This window comes from Clarias gariepinus, chromosome 22 (assembly GCF_024256425.1).
Source record: "Clarias gariepinus isolate MV-2021 ecotype Netherlands chromosome 22, CGAR_prim_01v2, whole genome shotgun sequence".
NCBI classification, from domain to species: domain Eukaryota; kingdom Metazoa; phylum Chordata; class Actinopteri; order Siluriformes; family Clariidae; genus Clarias; species Clarias gariepinus.
The window spans coordinates 719,206-745,000 of record NC_071121.1 but is presented as its reverse complement, the minus strand read 5'-3'; the positions used below and the strand labels follow the sequence as shown (position 1 = coordinate 745,000).

The window sequence follows — 25,795 nt, the reverse complement described above, 5'->3', positions numbered from 1 at the left end:
AGCGTAAAAAAAAGAAGCAGATTATACTTTCATCTCGCTAATTTTCTCTTCACTCGCTCTTACAGATCGGATCTCTCCATCAGGGCCTGGGATGTGTAAGTGTGCTCTCTCTCTCTCCCTCCCTGTCTTACTCTCTCTCTGTCTCTCACACACACACACACACACACACACACACTCCCTCTCCATCTCTCCATCTGTCCTCCTCCCTCTCTTTATTGCTGCTTTATTGGCATAACAAATATTTACATTTGTGATCTCTATCTCACTCTCTCTTTCTCTCTCTTTGTTTCCGTAAAATGTTGGTGTGTGTGTGTTTAGGTCTTATCCCTCCCCCATCGGAGGTTGGTGTGTTACTGCCGGTTGTTTGAAGTTCCCGACCCGAACAAGCTTCAGAAACTCGGCCTTCATCAGCGGGAGATCTTCCTCTTTAACGACCTCTTGGTGGTAAGCGCCGTAAACACTCACACACACACTCACTCTCACACACACACACTCACTCTCACACACACACACTCACTCTCTCACACACATACGGTTTGTTTTCTGCGTTCCACGTTCTCTCAGCTCTTCGGTTCTCTCCTGCTCCTTTCTGTAGGTGACTAAAATATTCCAGAAGAAGAAGAACTCTGTGACGTACAGCCTCAGGCAGTCCTTCTCTCTGTACGGCATGCAGGTCCTGCTCTTCGAGAACCAGTGTAAGAACCTTCACACAGGAACCCGGTCTTCACAACCGCAGCGTTAGCATATCAACACACATTAAATCACATTACAAGTCGCGGCGGTGTGACAGCAGTAATGTAACCTCTCCGTCTTTATTTCCCTCTTTCTGGACAGCTTTCTGTTTTTCTCACCGATTCCTGAATCAGATTAGCCGTTTATTATTTCCTCCTCTGATCTCCGTGCTCGACCGCGGCCAACGCTAACATTCTTTCAGCTAACAGCTAGCCAAAGCTAACACTATTATATGAGAGGAAAGGCTCAATGTTTCATTTATGTTTCATAAAAATACACTGTAAACAATAAATGACTGATATTTATGTGTCCGCCGCTAAATGCGCGTACCGTGTAAGTTCAATTCAATTCAATTCAATTTTATTTGTATAGCGCTTTTAGCAATTTTCATTGCCGCAAGGAATTAGCTGCTGTAAGGAAGCTAATAAGGAACATAAACTAGCCATCAAAGGAAATTAGCGCAGCCAGAGCTTCTATTGATTTTATGCTAATGAGCTTTTAAAATTAATAATAATAATGATAATAAATTTTAGATATAATATATGTATAAAAGATTTTAGATAAGTTAGCTTAAACTGTTAAACTAAACGCAGCTGGAAAATGTAAAAACACAGGATTACGTTTGATGTTGCTACAAAACATTTTAATTTTTTTAAACACAGACCTGTAACGGTGAAAAAATATAAAACCTCATAATGATTTTGTTTACAAAATAGAGTGTGTTATGGTGTTTATACACACACACACACACACACACACACACACACAAATATCACAAATAAAATTGCACTAAAAGTGAATTAACGAATGAACCTTTAAGCATGATGTCATGCGCTATCGTGAGCTGCTGTAGCGGTTAGCTCTGACGGCTAAATCCATGTCAGATGCTAATCCACACTAAAGATACTGATTTATTAATGTTGTTTAATTCTAGTGCAAATGTGTGTGTGTGTGTGTGTACACATGAGGAGATCATTTAGTACATCACAGCTAAGAATGTAAGTTTCACAGAGCAGACGGTTAATGGTGTAACCATAGCAACAGCTTTATAATAGCGACAGTGCTAACAATGTCCTGATTTATTTATTTTTTAATCTGACCTGGTGAGATCCGCCCTGAGTAACAGTAATGAGAGGTGAATGATGAGGTCACGTCCTTCTTATGATGCCGAGGTGAATGAACACAACATGAGCGCGCGGTGATGTAAATGATCATGTGTATATAATAGAGATGGCGCATGTGATGGTGTATAATGAATATCTGTGTTCCGCGGCGTTTCTTTAGATTACCCCAACGGCATCCGGCTCACCTCGGCCATCCCGGGCGCGGACGTGAAGGTCCTCATCATCTTCAATGCCCCGAACCCTCAGGACCGCAAGAAGTTCACAGACGACCTGCGCGAGTCCATCGCTGAGGTCCAGGAGATGGAGAAGTACCGCATCGAGTGTAAGCAGCTTCTCACTGAGCAGAACAAGCAGGAGGTGAACCTGCAAAGGGTTAAAGGTCAGCGTAGCTTACAAACAGGAGGATCTGAGCTTCAATCCCAAATCAGAGGGAAGTCCTGAGCGGAGCTTGGGTTTAATTTCGCGTCTCAGAGCCGCTGAGGTCTAGGAGAAGGTAGAAGGAGAACTTTATTATTTCACCATCTGCATCCACATCTACGGTTTCCATAGTAACAGTTTCACAATTTGTGAGTTGCTGAACTGAACCGAGCCACTTAATCCTTTTGGAATAATAGTTCTTTGAGACAATAATTTTTTTTAATACATTTTATTTATTAGATAAAAGGCAAAGAAATATTTTTCTTTAATATAGTTCAAGACAAAATAGTTTTCTTAGTTTTTTTATATATATTTATTACCTACTTCTTCTATTTTTGAAACAGAAATAAGTAATCTGCTTTACACTTCTAATTTATCATATTTTATAATAACTTTTTGATTGGTAAATCACAATAAAATGTATATATATTTCCTTTATATGACGTGGAGCGGTATCACACATTTTGTGTGTTGTTGTTAAAAAAAGGATAATATTTATAAATTACATAGGAGTTGTGATTCTGGATAAAACCAGTTATTTATCATTATAAATCTTTTCCACTCAGCAGCTGAGCAAATTATTAAACGGTTTAACACAGGAAGGATTTCAAGGACACATCACGCCCCCTGGCGGACATTCACTGCACAGCAACACAGTTTATTCAGCTACAACTGATCAGAAATCATTTTTTATCCATTATTTACGATTTATAAGCTCTAAATAATTCAATTTCAGTTCATTTATAGAAAAAACATTTCTAAATGTTTAAGTAAAATATTATCAAATGGAGGAACATTCAATCCTTTGCTTGTATGACTCAGAATACACGTACAGTATCTATTACCTTTTATCAGCACCTCACTTTAAATTCACCCTAAAAGAAGGAAAACATTTGGAAGAAAAAGAGATGGAATGTAAAGTAATTCAAGTGACTTGTGTGGCACCAGTTTATTATAAACAATCTATTTATTTTTTTTAATCTATTTTTTAAATGAATTTTAAGGTTTTTGGACAGTATTATATCAGTAACACAGATTTGTTTTGTGTTACGTCTCTCATGTTAATTAACGCGCGGTTCTTTACGTTCACAGCCGAGCTGGAGAAGCAGAAGGGCGTGGTGAGGCCCAGTATGTCCCAGAGCATGTCCGGTCTGAAGAAAGAGGCGGGAAACGGCACCATGAGCCGCGCCAGCCTGGACGACACGTACGCCATGGGGGAGGGGCTAAAGCGGAGCGCGCTCAGTAGCTCCCTGAGGGACCTGTCTGAGACAGGTGAGATTCGGGCCGACGCTACAGGAGTGTAGACATGGAGATCTGTAGCTCTTTGTACTCTCTGTGTGTGTGTGTGTGTGTTTATGCAAGACACACTGATCTCAAATAATAACCACAGGAACATCTGTGCCGAGGTGATGAGAGAATAACACGTCCGAACCGACGATTCATCCATAAAGAATAACTTTGACGTACGTCTTTATCTGGTTTAGATGTTAAATCTTTATTAATCCAGAATAAAGATTGTAAGATTGTATAAATACAGTTAAATACAGTTATTTTTTTTCTGCCTCTCTAACTTACAACCTGTTACTTATACATATTCATAAATCAAGCTTTATTGCTTATTAATATTCATCAGCTGGTACAAATGACTTTACACAGCACTAAACACTGAGTTAGTGAATAAAGAGGCAAGTAAGTGTGTAAGAAATGAAATCAACGAGCTCATAAACAAACAAGTCGGGGAATAAACAAATAAATCATTTAACAAGTGAATAATCACTAATAAGAAAATAAATAAAGGATATTGAATAAGTTAGTGTTTAAGAAGAAGAAGAAAATAAATATGCGATATTTATATTAAGCACATAAATAAGTAAATATGTAGATACTTACATAAGTAAATACAAATACATAGGATTTTGTGATTAATAAATATATAAGTATATAATTATTATACAAATAAATAATATATATATAAGCAGTAAATAAATGCATAGGTTGATAAGTTAATAAATAAATAGGTAAAGAATACAGAAATATGAGTTAAATATGTAAATGAGTAAATAAGTATAAATTAGTAAGTAATTAGGTCTGCACATACCTTATTAAATAAATTATAAGTGATTAAATTATCACTAAAGTTAATCATTAAGTAAATAAATAGGTAAGTAGATACCTATTTATCTCAGACCCCAGCCTGATGTTCCTCTGATGTTCCTCTGATGTTCCTGTGGTTATAGCCGATGACTTTTCTGCTGTGGATTTGACTCGATTTGCCGAAACGCAGCTCGCCCTTATCCTGTACCGCCTCCGCGTGCTCGCGCTCTCCTCATGTTGTCTTTATAACATCCCATGTGTTTGGACTGTGTGATGTCTCATGGTTAATGTTGTTGTAACTGCTGAATCATCAATCTCATACATCAACGACCCAAACTCCAACTGACCATCATGTGGATCTGATCAAAGGCACTTGAGGTGACGTGGCGCTTGGCTCTAACATGACACACTCACACACACACACACACACACACACACCTGCAAACAGGTGGGTTTCACATTTATAACAAAGCCAAGATAAAAACTCCTCTCGAAGTGCTGTTAGTGTTTGATCTCGGGTTCAGTGTTTGCGGTCAGTTGGCCATCAGTGATGATGGAATGAAATCCATGAAAAAAATTCAAGACATTTTATATTGTAGTGAAATTACTAACATTTACATCTCAGAGAAATGTCATGTCATGGTGTGTAAAAAATACATCGGAAATCTCCCTCCCAAACTCCTCCCCTGTAAACTCCACCCCAAATTCTCCACCTCTATAAACTCCACCCCCAAAGTCTCCACCCCTGTAAACTCCACCCCCAAAGTCTCCACCCTTGTAAACTCCGCCCCAAAGTCCCCTCCCCTGTAAACTCCACCCCAAAGTTTCTTGGTCCTGGTTGTTCTGCACCACTGATGAAGCCCTCCATTATTTGACGCTTGTGTTATGAGTTATAATCAGTCGTGAAATTGAAGAATCGTCACATCTCTCCCTTTCCTTTCTGCCCAATCTTAAGGGTTAGCTAAAGCTAAAATCGTTCCATGCCTCGTACGGACCTTTACCCCAGTCCACACCAAACGACTGTCCAGTGCCCCCAGTCCGGTTCCTGACACATAATCATCTACCACCTCAGATTACTAGATCTCTATAGACTGAGCTCTCCTACAGCAAAATTTAGAACATTACTTAACTAGCTCCAGTTATAGTTTTAACTACCTGTAGTTATAGTGATAGCTAGTTGTAATTATTATTATAGCTAGTTGTATGGATGGTTATAGCTAGTGGTAGTTATATTTAGCTAGTTGTAGTTATGGTTATAGTTAGTTGTAGTCACTAACAAACGTTCTGTTGATGGTAATTTGCAAAACAACGAATCAGGACTTGTTTCTGCAGTTGTGAGCATTCTGTCGGGGGTGCCAATAATTATGGAGCTGATGTACCTGATTGGTCCTTATTTTTGATGATGCTGCCGGATGTTTCAGTACCAGAGAAACAGTAATGACGTTACGTTACGCGGGAGTGAGGCGGCAGTACGAAGGCGAACGTGTGACGTGAACTCACGTCTCTGGAAAACAGTGTTTTTGGGGGAAGGAGCGGTGTTCGGTTAAACTAAACAAACCCGTGACTAACGTCCACGTTCCCCAGAGACGTGCTGAGAAATCATTAAAATGAGATTGGTGTTAAATCCTAAAGCACTTTGGTTGGGTTCGTCCACACTGAGAGTAACTTCACTGGCCGAAGTCTTTATTATAAGCACAGTCCGATTATAATGGAACAGAGATCCCGCCCAGTAATGAAGCCGCCATCATGAACCGATCGTAACTCCTGAGTAAGCATCACATGAGCTTGAGAACGTTTAAATGAAAGAGATTTAATTAAACAGCATGGCTCTGACTGCACCACCGGTCAGGACTGAACCATCCATCTATTGATCTCCCAGATCTGATATAGTCAGAGACGTCTCGATCAATCAGACCTGAATCTAGAGAACTAAATCCCACCACACTTGACCTCTAAAGTAAATCACTTTTTCTCCACAGTCCTGCTAAAACTCCACCCTTCCCTCCCTCACCTTTGACCTCTGCCCCGATCCATAATGATCTTCCACAAGGCTTTCTGTGTTGCTCCCATTTTCCTTTTGACGCTTCCTATGATAAAGGGGCATGTCTAGCCCTAGCCCCGCCCCCATACTGATGTGATGCCCATCTCTAATCTGTGGTATTGCATGTCTCGGGCAGGCAAGCGCGGGCGCCGCACCAGTGCAGGATCGCTAGACAGCAATATGGAAGTAAGTAGGAAGCAGCGTATGTCCAGTTTGTGCACTGTTTAAAAAAAAAGTTTTAAATGCAACGCACAAAGCAAGAGCATTAACCAAAAACCGAACGAACCACGGGCAACCCCTAATCAGCGAATGGTTTCATTTGTTATGTTCCTGCACCCTCTGACGCTTCATAACCCTTTACATTCTTTAAGTTCTTCTGGGACTATCGATGCCTAACCTGCCTGCCTGCTCACCCGCATGCACGAACTGCTTGCAGAACCCTGAACATGTTCCTCCGTGTTCCTGCGTGTTCCTCAAAGCAAGCATGTTCTCTACTAACCCCCGCTCTTACGCCAACATCTTGTTTGCTTCCATGTTCATCTGGTTCCTCGTCCTGTCGTCAGGACGCCTTTACAGGCGTGACGTAGACGTCGAGCTCCATCCACACACGCCAGGTTCACGCTAGCAAGCGACTTGTACAGTTTTGACAAAAACATATAAAAGCCTTTATCTCCAGCCTAAACCTTATTTTGTTCTTTTGTTTCAGTCACATGCTAAGCTTTGTACTAGCATTGTAATCAGATTAGTTTAGCAACGTGAACATTAAGAGTTCGCCAGCCTTTGTGTCGCGCTGCTAGTGTGAACAGAGATAAAGGAATTAGCCTGTTCTCAGCGACATGCTAATCAGACCTTTTCAGCGTGTGAGGATTCAATGTGGATTTCATTAGCATTAGCATTAGCATTACATCTTCACCATTCATATGTTTCTGTGTCAGATGTTAGACAGAATATGGGTGGAGTGATGATTTAGAACACTCGACTTGTTCCAGTGTGTGAAAGTTTAAAAGTTGGGTGAAGACACACAGGAGTGTGTGTGTGTGTGTGTGTGTGTGTGTGTGTGTGTACAGGACGTATGAGCAGATTTTAAATAAGAGTCCTTATAATGGGCAACAGAACAGTCTTTAAGATCACAGCAGCAGTTCTTACACACACACACACACACACACACACACACACACACACACACCTCCAGCATCAAGATGAGATTCGACACTGACGCAAAGTTTCCTGCCTTTTCTTCTTCTTCTTCTTCTTCTGCATGTCAACGATCTGCTCCCATCATCCTAACGAGATGCATGTGAGAGTTCTCCCCAGGCTTGTTCTACAACATCTTATCATGGCTTTGAGATAATTCAGTGCTTAAAGAAGGATTCCACCTTAAATGATGTATGAATTACAAACACAAACGGTTCCTTTGGAAGTTTTTTTTGCTTGGATCCCTCTGGGAAGGAAATCCATGTGGAACGTTTTAATGGTTCCTACAGAAAAACAAATTAAAGAACCTTAAATGGTACCGGTAAGGCTGCTTTCTATAGAAGATTTTTTTTTGTATCACTTTTCATAACTTCAGTTAAATTGTAAGAATTGGGAGTTAATGGGTTCAGGTAGAGCAACGTTTTACAGAACAGTTTTCTAGTAAAGTGGTTATTTACAGGTTCTTCAGGTGGTTGAATATTCCAGCATTTCTACTGCAGATGCTTAGAGATAGGAAAGTAAACATGAACAAACCACTCTTGAAGAAAAGAATTATGTTTCTTAAAGGGTTCCTTAAAAAGGTAGATGTTTTATATTCCTAAATATGTATTCCACAGGAATGGATGGACAAACCAAGAAAATTTCTTTACATAAATTAAGTTTTAGGAAAAGCAATTAATTCATAAGATATAGTTTGTTTGTTTGTTTTAGAAGATCTCTTATGGTTTCCACACCAAACTCTTTAACTGCATCATTTAGACAGCAGACCCAGTAGAACCCCTCCAGGAAGCTGTGAAGTCTCAGCCATCCAAAGAACCCCTGAGGAACCCTTTTTAAACAGAGTCTTGTCCATCTACAAGAGCTGCGCAAGCATAGAAGATCATTAATTAGTAAACGTTTGTGTGTGTGTGAAACAGAAAACCCTATATAAGTAAACCGAGTGATCGATAGTGAGATCTTAGCTTATCAATATAGAGAGGAACAGGGAAGTGTCTCCAAACTCGAGTCCTGCTGGAGGATCTAATTGATTCTAAATGATGAAAATGTGGTGGAATTCTTCTTTAAACACTTCTTCTATACGTCACCTCCTCACACCTTCCAGCTGGACCTGTTACACTCAGGTTTACTCTTAAATAAAGAGTTGATGAAGATCTGAGGATTATTTTTTTTAAGTCTTTATTCTCTGTTTAAATGTATAAATGTTTGTTCTTTTCCACTGACATGGTCCGGGAGCTTGTTCCATGAAACCGGGAAACCTTTAGGAGAACTTTAATGTGTCTGAACATGCTCCTCTGCCAGAGATCATACTGTACTTATTTTGTACGTTCTCACAGATGCTGCAGCTAGAAAGAAAGAAAGAAAGAAAGAAAGAAAGAAAGAACTTCATTAAAAGTTCAGGGGGAAATAGTTAATTTAACAAAACCAGGTGTGAGAGTTTCTTATTTCCCCCATCATGTAAACTTCTTCTGTTAAGAGGTTTACAAGTTTCGCCCATTCAACTCCAAAGTCCTCCCAGATTCTTAGCAGAAACAGTTTCTTCCTTTTTCAGATTGTCCTTCTGATGAACCCTGGTATTTAACCTAGAGCTGTATTTTTAAATCTAGCTCTCGTCTCCTCCGTAAACGCCTGATTTGTTGTTTTAGTCATTTTTAAACAATAATATCCAAAATAATTCATTTTAATTCAATTTAATTTGTTTAGCCGTTTTAACAATTGTCATTGTCGCAAAGCCGCTTTATACAATCAAAAGAATTATTTAAGTTTGTATGAAATCATGACCACTGGTCCTCTGAGAAAACTCTTAAGGGTCATGGAGAGGTCAGATGAACTAGCTCTTCTTTATAAAACAGACACCATTAGCCATCGAAAGAACCCCTAAGGAACCCTGGAACTTCTGGAGTTTATTTAATATTTAGTAAAATAATTCCCTTTTTGGGGTTTTAAAATAAAATAAGAACGTAAACCATAAAAAGGTAAATATCAAAACTGATAAATTTATTAAAATCAACCCAAACCCTGACAGATTCCTGGGGGAAAGTAATCACGTCTATATCCTATAAAGAAGCCTGAACCCTTCTCCATGACCACGCCCCTGTGAGAGCCACAAAGACAGCTCCATGGCTCCATGTGGCTTTTACCTTTGGACTTGAGTTCAACTTACGTCTCTGCACTTGTGACAATCTGAGAGTCTGAAAGACGACTGGACTCGAGTACACGGGACGATTTAAGGCTCCTGAAAGTGTTTACTTTTACATGTGAATCCCAGATAACACAAAGTCTGTATTTTTTATTTTTTAAATCTTAAAACTGGAATTTTAAAGTAACTTAAAAATTAAAATATTTTAGCCTCCGGGTGGCGCAGTGGTAAATTGCTGGCTGGTTCGATCCCCGGGTGATGCTCTTGCCTCTCCCAGCCGGAGGTCTGGAGAGAGCTGATTGGCCCAGCTCTCTCAGGGGGGAGAGCAGTTCAAAAAGGCTCCCGGCTGAATGGTAGTAGTAGCCTTAATGTGGGAGCCCCCTAGTGACAGGGAGGAATTGGCCACGAATAAATTCGGGAGAAAATTAGGAAAAATTTTTTTTTTAAATATATAAATATTTTATGCCTATCGCACTGAAAACAAATTAACATTAATTAACTGGAATTAAAAAAAAAAATTTATGTTTAAAACTCATTAGAAGCTTAAAATATGTATTATGTATTAAACATGAGTATGTTATGTTAATAACAATATAGAAATAGATAGAGAAATTCATATTTCAGTTTAATTAAATAGAATTTTTATTTATTTTTATAGCGCCTTTAACACTTGTCATTGTCACTAATATTTAATTGCTTTCATCAGGGAAATCAGTTCAGATGGTTCGAGTACCGAAGAGAAAACTTCACGTCTTATTTCAAAGGCAGTCATGAACGAATCCGCTTTATTTCTCCGGGGGTTTTAGACCAGAAACTGGTTTCAGACCTGTTGCCATGTTGGTGGAAAAGGTGTTAAAGAGCTATTTTGGCAGATTTTTAAGCCTTTAGCTGCTAGCCTAGCGCGAGTTTCACTCAGAAAATGAGGAGTTGTTGTTGTTGTTGTTGTTGTATGTTTGATGATGTGATGGTGTTCTCTGGACTGTCTTTGCCCCCCCGCAGGGCTCCATCATTAGCAGTCCTCCTCAGCTCCCCCGGAGAGTGCCGTCTGGCCGTGAGTGTCCTCCTCCTTCTCCTCCTCCTCGTCCTCACTACTCCAGCACAAACCCTCCCTCCTCCTCTTCCACACTGCTGGGATCGCTGTTCGGCAGCAAGCGAGGAAAACCTCCTCTTCATCCTGCGCTTCCTGTTCCAGCCTCCTCCTCCTCCTCACACCACCCTGTCCACCCCACCCTCATCTCCCACAAGCCCCACCCCACCAACCTGCACCACACCGCCCAGGCCCACCTCGAGGCCCACTGCTCCCAGCACTGTTCTCTCCCGCAGAACCCTCCACCGTATCAGCACCACCATCACTACGACCCGCCTCCCGTCGGGCTCCGCTTCCACCGTCAGCACTCGGGTCACGCCCCTGCGCCGCACCTCCCCCCTCAGCTCGCTCACAACCACCTTCATCAACACCATCGTCACCAACACCACCATCAACAACGGCACCAACATCGGGAGCAGAACCTGGCGTCGTCGACCGCGTCGTGTCCCGTCAGCGCCAAACCCAAACACTGTGGAATCAGCACGGTGGTCTGAGCGAGGACACATCCGGAACCGCACGGAAAAGGGATTCCATTTCTGAGACGCTGGTCTGGAGTTTGGAGAGGAGATGGCTCCGGAGGTTTTCGAGTCCTCCTGGTTAGAAGCTCGGGGTGAAGAGCGATGCGTCCGCTGGAGGAACACAAGTAGGACCGTGACGTCTTCTACTCCAGAGTCACAACACAGAACCTCACACGTGTTCTTTTTAGGTTCCCAAACCACGATTAAGCGAAGCTCTTACGTCATGGCCGAACTGTTGGTCTCACGCCTGGTCGTCCCCACGCTGTATTTATTGTGGATAAAGGAAAAGCTTTACATGTTGTCTTTAGCGCATCATTTATAAACGTGCCAATAATCACTGTGTGTGTACTCGGCTCTGTGTAAACTGTATCCTGTGTGTGTGTTCTAGTGTTTAGTGTAAAACTGCATCCATTGTAAGATGTTCTATATACTGTAAAAAAAAAAAATCTATATATACATATTCTAAGAGTTTTTTTTTTAATATTATGGTCAAATAGAAATGAAATATATATCGTAAGCGGTGCAGTCGAGGTCGGACGTACTGTATAGATGTTCGGAGAAATATTTTGGAATTTTAGACGCCTTTGCAATATTACGTAAAAAAAAACACGTTTTAGAAAGCAGAAGCAGCTGCACTGAACTATGAAGCTATAAAGAGAAAGTGTACTAGCAGGCTGTTAGCGCTACGGAAACGCAAACCAGGAGCTAAACGGCACTTTTATATAGATCTAGATCTAGATTTAGTTTTAGATTTAGATAGAATTCCAGGCATTTCAATATTAAATTGTGAGATTTCGGGGTTCCTCTCACTGAGCACTTGTCAAATTTTTTTCTTTTCTTTTCTTTTCTAAAAAATCTAATTTCCAGAGAACATAGAAAGTGATTAGTATTTTAATATGAAGTAATCTTTCCTTTTTTTTCCTTAAAGAAAATGATGCAATTAAATTAGTTTCTGTGAACGTTAAGGTGAAGCTGTAGGTTAGATAATTAACGTCTGCACAAATTCTACAGAAGTTATGCACAAAAACATAAAGAAGGCCAGTGACTGAAACAGGTTTTTACTCCGATGTGCAATATGTTTAGAGCTCAGGGGGACGAGGGATGCCACGAAACCAGAACTAACGAAATTAATCAATAAACCTTCAAAATTCTCTCAAAAATTATTATAAAAACATTTGTAAATCATTTTGTTAATCTTTAAATTAATGCACTCATTTTATTTATTTACTATTCTTTTTATTGTATTTTTTTAAACATTTTCTTATTGTAATTATTTTTCTTCTTAGTTTTTCTCTACGTTTCTTATTGTAAACATTTGTAACTTTTCTAGCCTTTACCTTTACATCCTTTATAAAATATTTTTATATTCTTGTTTTTCCATTTTTTTCCAGTGTGCGTTAATTTATCGATTAATTATTTGATTTTATGATTGAGTTTAGGATTAGATTTTTTTCCTCATTCCTGTTTTAATCTGTAAAATAATTTTTCCTACATTTTTCATTTGCCTAACTGTTTTTTCTTTTCCTCTTTTCCCACAATGTCATGGCATTCCTCGTCCTCGGGATCTGATAACTTTTTTTTTCTTCTTTTTTTCCCCACACTAACATTGTTGCAGTGGCTCATAAATAAGTGAACCACTCGCTGGGAATTTAGTAAAATGTCAAATGTCACGTGTGTGTCCTGTCTGATTGTTGTGGGTTTGTTTGTTTTTTTGTTTGTTTTTGTGTCCCAAAAAAAAAAAATCGAAATCAGTGTTACGTTGGCGGATTAGTGCAATCGTGTAAAGAAATAACTTCATTCTGCAGCTTGTGTTGTTTCTGTACGAGATTCAGGTGAATAATGCGACAGTTTATGCAAATCTCTTTCCTTCCAGACGACAGAGAATTTTTTACAGAATGTATTTCAGGCGATGAAACGCAGAAGCACACGAGACCCGTCTCTCGCTGAGCCACTCAGACGCACGCGGGAAATAAATACAAACGAACGACTGTTTGGTTCTTTTTGTTTTTTGTTTTGTTTTTCAGAGAAAATAACAATAATTTTTTAAAGCTGGCGGATTTATTCCTCGTATCGAATCGGGTTGTTTTGGGGTTTTTCTCTCTGCATCATCATCTGGAGGAAGGCGAGAAAAGTGTGCTGATGGGTCGGCTGTTCTTCAGGTGTGAGAGTTTACCTGAGCACTGCACGGCGTCCAGACGTCTCGTTTCACTGTGAGCTGATGGACACTCGAGCTGGACAAGCCTCGGGATTTCTTCCCTCCTCCTCCTCCTCCTCCTCCTTTATTTTTTTTTATTTTGTAGTCTCGGTGTTGAATTTGCTGAAAGTGCAGCATGCAGATCATCTTCACATATCCACTGTAGGAAAAAAAGAAACGTGAAAGAGGAAGTGAGATGTAAAAAGTGAGGACGTCCGGGTGTTAGTGTGTGACGAGGACTGAGTGTGAGGAATCGTCAGTCTATGTAAAGGGTGTAAAGGGAGGAAGACGATGATGTTGATGATGATGATGATGATGGACAGTTTCTGTGCTGTGTGTGGGTGTGTGTTTAAGACAAATGCACTGATGGACTCGTTCACTGCCTCTCACACTGAGCCACCGGACCGATCCCGTCCCTCAGAGAGAGAGAGAGAGAGAGAGAGAGAAGAAGAGAAGCAGTGACAGGTGAAGGTTTTAGGGAAAAGGGAATGCTCTCATTTTGATATGCAGTCTGTTTGTAAGTGCTTCAGATCTGATTAATGTCAAACTGTGACAATGTTGAGAAATAAAACAACGTTAAACATCACTGCGCTTTGGTGTTTTATGAGGGTTTGGTGGACAATTACAGGCTTCGGCCAAAGGTTAATACATTTTAAAAATCGTTCTACTTGGAAACCTTTCTGGTATTTTTGGTATCTTACACTTTGTAAAAGTATAAATGGAGCCTCTAAGGGTTACTAGAAACCGATAGATGGATGGATGGATGGATCGAATTCTCTCAGAGAGCTCCTATCTTAGCCTAAGAAGTCCTAGCTGGGAGTCTTAGACTAAAAGTGATTTAGAAAACTTCTGAGAGCAACTCTGAGTAAAAAGTACAAAAACCTTTATCTTAGTGAGTGTGTGTTTGACCCCATTACTAGGGATGTTCAAGGACTGTGATTGGTTGATAATAAATAACCTCTGACCTCTGCAAAGGTCTTGAAATGCGCGCTTTGTGAAAATAGATTATATGATAATAGAACAGACAATGAAATCATAATGTTTGTATATGAAGAAACTGTATAATCATGACTACAGGCTACTTTATGCAAAGTTTATGTTATAGACTAAATATCTTAAAGTTAATTAAACAGCCAAATGTTGAAAATGTGTCTACTTTTGAAGCAACTAATTGGGAAATGTCTCAGATGTTACTGTTCAGTCTGTGTAAGTTACACTTTTGGATGGCATGTAGTCAACAATCCAAACTGAACAGAAGAGCCGTGTTTACTTTTATCTTTATGTTCAGTGTTTGGAGAATATTTCTTCCTTCCGCCATTTTGTCCTCTGCTATAGAAACTCTTAAACCTCTTAAAAGTCCTCCTCTCTACTCTTAACCATTTTTACCGTAGGAGCTGTTTTTAGGGCTAAGATGTTTCATGAATCATTTTTTTTTATTTAATCTTAAATTTAAGGGGAAATTCTAAGAAAATGTCATAATTCTAAGAATGTCGTCACTAGGAGCAGCTTTTAGGTTTAAGACGCTTTGTGAATACGGGTCCTGATGTTCGGCAACACAATGCACCGTAGCATCCACTAGAATTAGAAATCGTGGCTTTGTAAAACGAACAGTGCAGGTTGAATGTGTTACACCGTCTGGACTCATCAGGTCACATGACCTTTTTGCGACGCTAAGTCCAGTCTTTATGGTCTGTAGAAAACTGAAGCCTTTTTTTCTGACGAGTCTCACCTACAAGTGCTTTTCTCATTTTTACATAAAACTTCTGTTAAAAGTGTTTAAGTGACCAGGTTTAGTCATTAAAAATACACAGCTCGGGCAAAATGAGTCACTTTTTCAGAAAGTTATGCAACAAGCAAAGACAACAACTAAGGAGATAAATCTGACTTGACTGGACTCGGGTTAAGAGCTGACAGCACAGTATTAAACCCTGGAAGGACAGAGCTGAACCTCAACTTCTTAAACGAAACGTGATGAGAAACACATTCCCGAAGGAGCGAGATGGAACATCACTCAAACATTTACAATTATCCAACGGAATGTTCATGAGGAACATTGTTTACCAAAAAATTTGGGATCCATTTAGGATATTACATTTAGAATGAAAAACAACATTTCCAAATATTTACAAACCTTAAATGTTGGTGTCAGAAGGTGATCCAGGAAACTTCTTTAAGCTAAAAATCCTAGAGAATGTTTAAAGACTCCTTTTAAAAAAAAGCTAAAATGTTCAACTGCACCTGGTAAAGAAATGTGGGTGTGTCCTGCCTAAAACCATCCAAAAAAACACAGAGGAACCTTGTCACCCCAAAGTGTAGCTTTCTCATTCTGGTAATAAAATGTTGAGTATTTTTAAGGCCCTTTTTATGTGTATGTAAATCTCAACAACAGAAGGTTTCACTTTCACTATTTAAGAAATCCATTAATAATCCCTGACTGCAGCACACACTATCAATTATTATATCTTCAGTCAAACCAATAATCTGCAGAATACTCGACTCATCATCTTGTTTTTTTTTTTACACTTTTAAAGATTTCCCCAAACACTCAAATTGAAAGAACCCTTTTAGGCTCCGTGCAGAACCCACTATCAGAGTGCTTCCATTACAGAAATGGAAAACGAGTATTTATTATAAAAAATCTACAACAATTCTATAAGTTTCACTGACATTTCAAAATTTCTCTTTATAGGTGCTGAAGGACCTTCTGGTTCTAAGTGTGTGTACAAACTCAAGTTCTCGTCCTGCGTTCTCTGTAGGACACAAAGCTGTTTTAATGTTTCGAAAAAGCTTTTGGTGTTCAGTTCTACCAGGAACACTTTTTGTTCCCCAGAGCGACTGCCAGAGAGACACAACAATTTATCACTTTTTGGTTACAATGAAATCGCTAAACTTCTCTAAAGTATGGAATTGTATTTCACAAAAATTTGCTAATTCTTTTATTAATTTATTTATTTCTTCACTGAATCATTTCAGATCTGATTATTCCCACCAGACCAGACATTAGACACCAGGTTCTGCTCACTGTGTGATAAGTAACCTTGAACTTTGCCCTTCGGTGACGTCACACTGCCATGCCCACACACACTCTGACCACTAGGGGTCAGACCACAACACAACAGAAACCTTGTATTTTTCAGGTTTTATCGTAAAGTGCCGTTAAAACGACTGAAACCCAAAGCAAAAGAGTTCAACTTTTCTTCCTATTTTGTCCCCCAAAGGTTTGCAATAAATCACACAAGGAACTCCGTTAAATCTTCATCGAATGAGATTACAGCATTCTGATGCTTACCTTTTAATGCTAAGCTTAGCTATGAGACGTAGGATAATGTTAGCATCAAACATTCAGAGTGAATTTTGGAGTGAATGGCTAAAAAGATATAGAAAATATAAATATTTGAATACAATCAGTGAATTTATTTAAATATTTAAGTGATACTGTTGCATTGTTGTACACACTCCTGTGATAAAAGCTCTAGTAAAGTGCAGGTGCTCAGTTAATCCTAATAAAAGTCTTAATGGCAAGATTTATCAGATATATATGTAGTGTTTATGATGTAAGGAAATACATAACAAGTGTTATAACATAACCTTATGTCACTTGCTTGACCTCTGCGACCCCTGAAGTTAGAAGTGTTAGCTTCAGACGAGTGTCTGTATGTCAGTGCGGCCCTTACGCAGGTCTTATGACGCCTCGTGAACTGTTCTTCATTTATTGCTTCCTTTCCTGAAGCTAAAATGTTTCCTGCTGCAACCTGAAGCTTTTTTCGAACTTCTGGTGTTGGAGATAAATTTATCAGCAGCTCACAGACACACGCGATAACAATAATAACGTCCTCGCTCGTCCACGTCCCCTGAGCATGACGCGCAAAAACGACGCCCAGAGCGACGCTACTGTTAGACATCGAGGATGAAGAGCGGGTAATTAGCTCACATGCTATAACGCGATAGCAGCTAACGGACACATGGTTCATAAGTGTTGCAGGTAGCTTCATAAAACTGAGATGAAATATAGTTTAAATGTTTTCTTGTGATTTTTTAAAAATGTAATCTAATTTAATTGGTTCTCATATAATAATCATTATCGGTTTGCTAACTGTTTCCCACTTCAAGCTCAGAGTCGGCGTGAGCGCGATCGGGACGAGACGCCGTTATCAGTGTGTGAGCGGCGACAGGAACATCAGCTCAGAGACGTAACCAGAAAACACTCCGGCTGCTTTACCGAGCCGTGTGTGTGTGTGTGTGTGTGAGATCCGATTCCTCACCCTGACGACGATGAGATTAAACTGGAGTCTGTGTTTATTATTCTCACATGAAGACTGAAAGGTACGCTCTCACGCCACTAGTTATTTTATCTCAGTTTGTCTCGTTTGGCTTCTTTTTATTGACCCTGAAGAAAATAATTAATATAAAAGTCAAAACATCTATACATAATTTAATATTTTTATACGTTACTATAACTATTTATATCTATTTTAACAGTTTATTTGCCATCAGGGAATTGATTAATAATACTTAAATATTGAATACAAACATTTTAATTCTGAAAATAAAACTACATTATTTAAATATTCATGTCGATTATGAAGTTAAAGTTTAATCAGATAAATTAATTGTCCCACTAAATGTTAAGGATTGTTTCATTATATCTGTTAAAACATATAACTGTTTATTTAAATTTAAACCAAAATAAACAAAAGAAATAAAATTAAAGTTAATTGCATAATTACTTGAATTAAAAATGTGTTTATATTATATTTTTATAAAAAATTTTTACGCAACTTAACCGTTGGTTGAAACAGAATTTCCCAGTTTTTTGTAAACAGATTTTATTTGTTGTAATTTTATTTAGGATTGAGAATTAAGGAAGAAAAGATAAATTCAATTTTAGCTTTTAAGCTTTATTTCTCAGCTTCAGGGTTTCAATTTATTCCTAAACTCCTGAAACAGCTGCGCGTGTGGACTGACGGGATTTCACTTCATAGACACGTTTAATCCGAATTATCATGCTAATGTGGTTCTAGTGAAGAAATCAAGTCTGAAAGTTTCTTAAGAACATTTTCTTAAAAATAAATAAATAAATAAATAAATAAATAAGACCCGTGCCGTGTCCTGTAGTACTAACACACACAGTCTCGTACTAACACACACAGTCTCGTACTAACACACACAGTCTGGGGATAGTTATGGATGAGTATCTACAGTGTCGTTGATTAGTTCTCTGTAACAGCAGCTCTGACTGTAGTGCAGGTTTATATTCATGCGCTCACTGATGTGTAATAATATACTAAATTAATTTGTAAAGCTCTAACACCTTCAGGACAGAGCAGTTTACACTTCTTCATAGACACATGGCAAGCTGAATGATCTTTTTCTCATTACCTTCAAGAGAGAATAAAGAGAGAGACGAGTGAAGGGACGCGTGTTTATAGCTGCTGTAACGTCAGTAAACACACTTCAACATCAAGTGTACACACAATATTTAAAAAGTACGATATGATGTTTTTGACAAAGTGTTGAGTGCTGTGATATGAGAGGAATAAAGCGCTTGTTATGAGATCAGCTTCATGGTGGCCCCTCACACAGCTCTTCCGTCCTCAGGATGATCTCAGGTTTCGCCGTAGCTGCGATTCTCCTCCTCGTGAGAAGCGTCTCGTCTTCCTGCAGCTGCTCGAGGTCGGCGTCTTCAGGCCTGAGTTTTAACTGCAGCTCTCAGGACCTGGACCGAGTTCCTGACGTTCCGCCGATCACCACCGAGCTTTATCTACAGCACAACCACCTGATCACGGTTCCTCCAGGATTCTTCGACACGTTACCGAAGCTCCGCCTGGTGGATCTGTCAGGGAACCCCTTCCACTGCAGCTGCAACATTCAGTACCTGAGAGCCTGGCTCCTCAACAACCAAGGTGTGAGCACAGCTCATCCTACGTGTTCGACACCGCCGTCTCGGGCACGCAGAGCAATCGCGAGTCTTGACGACACAGAGTTCTCGTCCTGCGCGAGTAAGCCGTGCCCCGGCGTGGGGTATAACCTGGCGTTAGGGCTGATGCTGTGTGTAATCCTGGGCTTGTTGCTGTGGAGCCTCCGCCTGGCCAAAGGGCTACCAGTTATTCTGGGCATCGGCGAAAGGCACAACAGCTTCCGGGCCGAGACCCTGCGCTCGCTCAAACCCAAACACAGAGCCAAGGCCAGAAGGAGCGAGGACCTAGAGACGCCGCTGCTCGACATGGACATCCTCCCACAGATCATCGACACGCTCCACAGACAACACAACATCAAGATTAAAGAAATGTGAATCAGACCTTTCGGTTCTACTCATGTTTAAAGCTCAAGCTTTTCCTAAACTAAAATAAACTCAAATAAAGCTGGTTTTTGATTCTAAACATCTTAAAACCACTCAGTCATATGCTGGCTCTCGTTTTATAACTAGCATCTCATTAAAATTCAGTTTCTAACCAAATTTATTATATTTATGAAACATGAAAAAAAATTAACACTTTCAATACTTTTTTATATTTTAAACTGTAGCAGTTTAGTTTTTAATTTTAAAACTTAATACCTTACATTTAGAATTGTTTATATAATTAAGCGCTACTTCTTACACAAGTAGCAAGAAATGAAAAAATATTTACATTAAAAATTTCTTAAAATACTTTTACACTTCCTCTAATTTCATTACATCATGTTTTTAAATAGAAATATAAATTAATTTAAGAAGTTATTTTGGTTATTTGCATCTCCAAAACGCTGAGCAGACAAAGGAGTGATGTTTTAACACTGTAAATGTGACCGCTGTTATTAACAAATATATATTTTTAGCTCAGGGTCAAGCATTTGTAAAAAAAAATTAAGAGAAGACGCTGACTCATCATCCCGATCCTCCTCCAGCTTTATTGATAGTTTAAAATTACATTTTCTATGTTTATAGGACTTCAGTTGCATCTTTTCCTTCTGACTTAAAAACAGAGTACAAGCAAAATGGTTTTATTTTACAGTAGTCCAAGTGATATTGTACAAAAATAATATTTGATTTCTGTGAAAACATTTTTCCTTTTGCAAATTACTGATAAATCCACAAGCTTACTGGTCTTGATAATTTAAGACAGAATTGACTAAAATTATAGTTTTGGAATCTTTTCAGGCGTTTATAAGCCAAAAAAAAAATCATTTCAAAATAAAGTCAAAGAAAAAGAGACGATTCCTCAGTAATTCAGAATTCTGTTATGAGTTATTAATAGAACATTTCCTCATAAGGTAGCGCTTAAAGTGTGTATATGTGTAAGTGTTTGTATACATTTTCGCCATCACACCCTTTAAGCAAACTCATTATTTCCTGCTGATTTTATCCTAAACACAAATCCGTACGCAGAAGTCGAGGCTTTCCCATCTGCCGTCTCTTGAAGGCTCACGTGAAGCGAGCGCGTGCCGTGAGGTCCCAACATAAACACGCCGCGCTCCGCACGTCCGTTGTCACGAGGGCGCGGTCAAGGGGGTTTTATTCATTTTATTATTTTTAAACAAAGCATTATATTCTTACACAACACCTCTACCTGAACCAAACACACATCTGATACTGAATGCAGAAAGATTTTTTTAAACCCCTTCTTTCTTAATTTTTTTTTCTTTAAACATGTCGAGCAGCTCACGGGGCGGGACAAGCCTCCGTCTGCCCACCTTTAGCCAATGAAGAGAAAATATTCCCAGAAAATAATACAACCATCAATGTGGAAAAGGAGGGGCCGATGAAGGGGGCGGGGCATGTTTACGCCGAGGCCTCGATGGTGCACTCCCGCGCCAGGTGACCCGTCTTCCCGCAGTTGTAGCAGTTCACCTCGCTCGCCTTACTGCACTGCACCGCCACGTGGCCGATCTCACCGCACCTGCACAGCAAGAGTACTCGCGTCATTATCATTGCCATCATCATACAACGCCACCGTCATTAATTCAGTTTTATTTGTATAGCGCTTTTAACAATTGGGGGCCGGGGAAATCAGTTCAGTTACACATCACGATTCTGACTCCAATTTTTTTCCTTTCTGTTTTTGAGCCCCAGCAAGGCCAAGTTGCCACTATTGTGGCCTAGAGCAAGGGCCTTAAACCTGTCTGCTCCAGGATAAAAGTTATTATTATCAATAATCATATCCTTATCTAATTATTAGTATTAAGTATTACTGACAGTACAATCGTAACTAATCAGTGGGATGAGTAACAGGAATCTACCTCCAGTACTCAGAGTAATGATTAGCATGGTAGAGGCCATTATAGTGACTTTATCAGCAGTACTGAGCCCGTAAGAGTAATTAACTGTACAATTTATCACTGTTATAATCATTACTGGTACAAAAGCAGCAGCGAGAGAAATATATTAGCAGGAGTACTGTAATAAATCATCATTGTAGAACAGAAGCACTCTTTATACTACAACAACAAAAATCTTTATTTGTAAAAAAAAAAAAAATATATATATATATATATATATATATATATATATGTGTGTGTGTGTAACCATCCTGAGCGGTAGCTGTGATGTGATTATTAAGAGGCATACATGATCATAGATATAATTAGTGGTAAGCTAAGCATTGAACTCGTACCGGTAGCACTTGACTTTGTCACAAAGTTTCTGGATGTGTCCGAATCCACCGCAGGAGTAACACTTCTGCTCGTTGGCATGGTCACAATCTCGGGCCACGTGTCCGGCTTTACCGCAGTTATAGCAGCACTGCTCGCGCTCCTTCTTCGGCTCCTTACAGTCCCGGGAAATGTGCCCGCTCCGGTGGCAGTTATAACACGCTGAGAGAGAGAAAGAAAGATGTTAAAGGTAATGATTATTTCAATTATCTATTTCATTACTTTTACTACTCTAATAATAATAATAAACATCCAACTTTCATATCAAAACTTAGAAATCATATTTAATCAGCACTTTTATTGCTATAAATTACGATTAGCTTGTCTCACCATCCTCAGTCTGTTCGCAGTCACGGGCGATGTGTCCCTGCTCTCCACAGCGGTAACAGAACAGATCTGCAGGATAAACACATGCAAATAAATACCAGACACGCAAGTGACCCGCTCCGTTATGCTCAGGGGGTGGAAATGACCCGATGCTCTTCCTCACCTTTTCCTCGACCTCTGCCCCGCCCACGGCCCCGCCCCGCATTGGGGCAGTTCTTCACCCAGTGTCCTGAGCGACCACATCCAAAACACTCACTGCTGCTCATATCCATGATCTGAAAACAAAATAAAAAAATGACCATTAAAAATAAATTCAAGGACACGTGGAGGGGGGTAGGGTGGGGGTAAACCTGCTGGAGTAAAATGAGCAATACTTAGATATTACAGTGCTACTGTCCGCATGTGATCACGTGTCATCCCCTCCAGCTCTACACCTCAGGTCTCTACTCAGAACTTTACTATAGAACGTTCTGTGTGTGTGTGAAGCTTGCACAGCTAACACATGGGAAGCACATGTGAATGATCACACACGAGAACTCGGATTTTAGCTTCCTTTCTGACGCAAAACCAAATCTTCGTCAGTGTGACGTCATAGATACAAAGCATAATTGGGAGAAAAACCGTGAAACTAACTAATTATAAATACATTAAAGTCGTTATGGCGGTGCTGAGAACTGGCGTGTATATAATGTATTTAAATGTACTCTGCCAATCCTAGACCTTAAACGAGCACATTTTTAAAGCTGAAACCTGTAAACTAGTTTATTTGTTAGAGTAATTTAATGGTAGAATGACTTACTCCTACACTGAGCATGCGCACGGCCTGGGTTCGCTCGTGCAGCACGCGCGCGCTAAAATCGACCAGCACAGCACATCAGCACGCGACCTCGGCGTTTATTTACTTTCTCAATTTCATTAAATGTGTTATACAGATATCACGCTTTTAAACAAGTATATTTAAGTGAAATAAATCATTAAAAGGCGCAGCTGTGTAAATACTTTCCCGCGCAGCCTGAAGCCACGCTACACTTAGGCCACGACTAGCTCACCTGCTAAGCTAAACTTTACCTAAGGCAACGATTTGCTTTACTTCTTCTCCATCCTACCACTAAAGCAAAAACGCTTAATAAATAGACCGTATATTACATTTAGAACAGATTAAACTTTCCTTATAACAAGCATTAAACGTGTTAAGACTCACCTGCTGATCTCCGCTGCTAGCCTTGTTAAGCTACGTGACTCGCTGCTCTGTGACTCCGCCCCCTCTCGCTCGCTCGCCGTCTGCGCCGCATGAGATTTGCGCATGCGCACGACTGTTCGCAGGTCACACGCGCATCTTCGCGCAATCAGGGCACGCGGTCTGCGCATGCGCGTTGGCAAGAAGAACGGGCTGAAAATAAAATACGCGGACAAACCGGAAGTGCGTCAACGGCCAATAAAATAATGCGCGAGCCTGGCCACCGCCCCCGTGAACTGTCCAATCAGATCTCAGCATCTCAGACCGTCAAAAATATACAGTGTAGGTCTGTTATTCTAATAATAATAATAATAATTACTAAATAAACATATAATATACAGATTTTGTTCACATTAATAAAACCGTCATGATATTATATACAGTTATGTGTAGGATTTAATAATCTACTTTAAGATAATCTACTAATGCGTTACTTGCTCAGTGTAAACAAACACCTGCACCAATAGATATTAATTAAAAAAAATCTTGCCAGAGGAACAATCTCTTTCTAATCGTCAGCAAGACAAAGACGCTGATAGTAGACTGTAGTACAAAGCAGGTGAGGAACTACCAGACCCCCATCATCAACAGGAGCCCAGTGGAGAGAGTGGACAGCTTTCGATAGCTCTGTGTCCACATCACTCAGGACCTGTCATGGTCCTGTCACATCAACACCGTGGTGAAAAAGGCCCGTCAGCGTCTCTACTATCTCAGACGCGTGAGAGACCTCAGACTGCCCTCCAAGGTGCTCAGGAATTTCTACTCCTGCACCATAGAGAGCGTCCTGATGGGAAACATCTTAACCTGGTTTGGGATCCGCACCATGCAGGACAGATGAGCTCTACTGAGGGTGGTGCGATCAGCTGAGAACATCATTCACACCGGACTCCTTGACCTGCACTCAATCACCAGCAAGCGGTGCTGGACGAAGGCCAGGATGATCATAAAGGACCTTAGCCATCCCAACAATGGACTGTTCTCTCTGTTGAGGTCAGGAAAGCGATTCCGCTCGCTGAAGGCCAACACAGAGAGACTGAGGAGGAGCTTCTTCCCGCAGGCAGAACTGTCTCTCAATCAGTACTGATCTATTGTGCACACCCACACGCATGTTTCATTTCACTCTCTGGACATCAACACTAGGGGCCACAACACACCTGCACATTCGTGGACATTAGTTACTTACTCTAACACAAGTCACTTTAAATATGTCACTTTCAGGCAGATTTGCACTCCCCCTGGACATTCTGTTTCCCTGATGCACATAGTCACTTTAAATATGTAAATCATGATACTTTCAGGTACGTATATTTGCACCCCCCCTGGACATTTCTACTTATATTCAACCTCATTCCCACACAAAAATTCCATAATTTTTATATTTCTATATTATATAGCTGTTTTTCTTTATTTTTTCCCCCCATATTTTTCATATTTTACTTGTATATTATATTGTATATTTGGTACTGTACAGTTATTTTATTCTTTCTTAGTTAAATTTACCTCCTATTTTCTTTTTCATATTTATTTCATATTATTAGTCTTTTATTTTAAGGTCACAAGCAGTTGTCTAAGCATTTCACTGCATATCGTAATGTGTATGACTGTGTATGTGACAAATAAAATTTTAATTTGATTTGAATTTGAATTTTAAAAGATAAAGTGAATATTTTTACTAGGATTAGTTCATATTTTCACTTTGGCTGAAATAACAGCGCTGAAGTGGTATAAGTGAATTTTAACACGCTGGAGTGGTTTTAAGACAAAACTTCATCTTTATCCTTTTATCTCCTTTTTCCATTTCTCATCTGTGATTCACTCTCCGATTACCGAACAGGGAGTGTATTTGTCTGAGCACCAAAGAAGGACAACTTAGTGTAAACAAGGCGTAAGATACTCAACCTTACAGAATGGGATTTCTTTGTGTTAATAGGTTAGACAGAGAGTTCTGCTGTACAGAGAGACACACAGACATGGACGTGGGCTTCAACCTCAAATAATAATAATAATAATAATAATAATAATAATATCACTGATTACATTAAAGATTATTATCATCAGATTATTA

At 39.6% G+C, this 25,795-nt stretch overlaps 3 protein-coding genes across 10 annotated transcripts in view; 2 read left to right on the top strand and 1 right to left on the bottom strand.

Annotated features, from left to right (window-relative positions):
- Positions 1–14,124, top strand: part of iqsec1a (IQ motif and Sec7 domain ArfGEF 1a) — a 99,781-nt gene extending 85,657 nt beyond the window's left edge. For 7 of the 8 annotated variants that reach the window (XM_053481909.1, XM_053481908.1, XM_053481905.1 and 4 more), the window contains 7 exons: positions 66–95; positions 319–444; positions 596–695; positions 2,017–2,178; positions 3,366–3,545; positions 6,545–6,594; positions 10,739–14,124. In XM_053481909.1, coding sequence (XP_053337884.1) covers positions 66–95; positions 319–444; positions 596–695; positions 2,017–2,178; positions 3,366–3,545; positions 6,545–6,594; positions 10,739–11,320 — 1,230 coding nt within the window. In that variant the 3' untranslated portion in view covers positions 11,321–14,124. The remainder of the gene's footprint in view (positions 1–65; positions 96–318; positions 445–595; positions 696–2,016; positions 2,179–3,365; positions 3,546–6,544; positions 6,595–10,738) is intronic. The other variant, XM_053481910.1, reaches the window with a different exon arrangement.
- A 3,277-nt stretch (positions 14,125–17,401) lies between these two features.
- gp9 (glycoprotein IX (platelet)) lies at positions 17,402–19,904 on the top strand. The gene is made up of 3 exons (XM_053481917.1): positions 17,402–17,520; positions 17,649–17,861; positions 19,137–19,904. Exons 2-3 carry the CDS (start codon positions 17,848–17,850, stop codon positions 19,828–19,830), a joined length of 708 nt encoding a protein of 235 aa, XP_053337892.1. The 5' UTR covers positions 17,402–17,520; positions 17,649–17,847; the 3' UTR covers positions 19,831–19,904.
- A 502-nt stretch (positions 19,905–20,406) lies between these two features.
- Positions 20,407–23,813, bottom strand: cnbpa (CCHC-type zinc finger, nucleic acid binding protein a). The gene is made up of 5 exons (XM_053481918.1): positions 23,695–23,813; positions 22,657–22,768; positions 22,497–22,562; positions 22,130–22,328; positions 20,407–21,415 (listed from the first exon to the last, which is right to left on the bottom strand). The coding sequence occupies exons 2-5, from the start codon at positions 22,763–22,765 to the stop codon at positions 21,298–21,300; spliced, it is 492 nt and encodes a 163-aa protein (XP_053337893.1). The 5' UTR covers positions 22,766–22,768; positions 23,695–23,813; the 3' UTR covers positions 20,407–21,297.
- Between the last annotated feature and the right edge of the window lie 1,982 nt (positions 23,814–25,795).

Bases quoted from the DNA above. Each gene is read 5' to 3' on its own strand.
- cnbpa (XM_053481918.1), bottom strand. From the start codon at position 22,765: ATGGATATGAGCAGCAGTGAGTGTTTTGGATGTGGTCGCTCAGGACAC. The intron at 22,329-22,496 runs GTGAGACAAGCT...TCTCTCTCTCAG, and splicing joins CTGCGAACAGACTGAGGATG to CGTGTTATAACTGCCACCGG. The intron at 21,416-22,129 runs GTACGAGTTCAA...CTTGCTGTGCAG, and splicing joins GACAAAGTCAAGTGCTACCG to GTGCGGTGAGATCGGCCACG.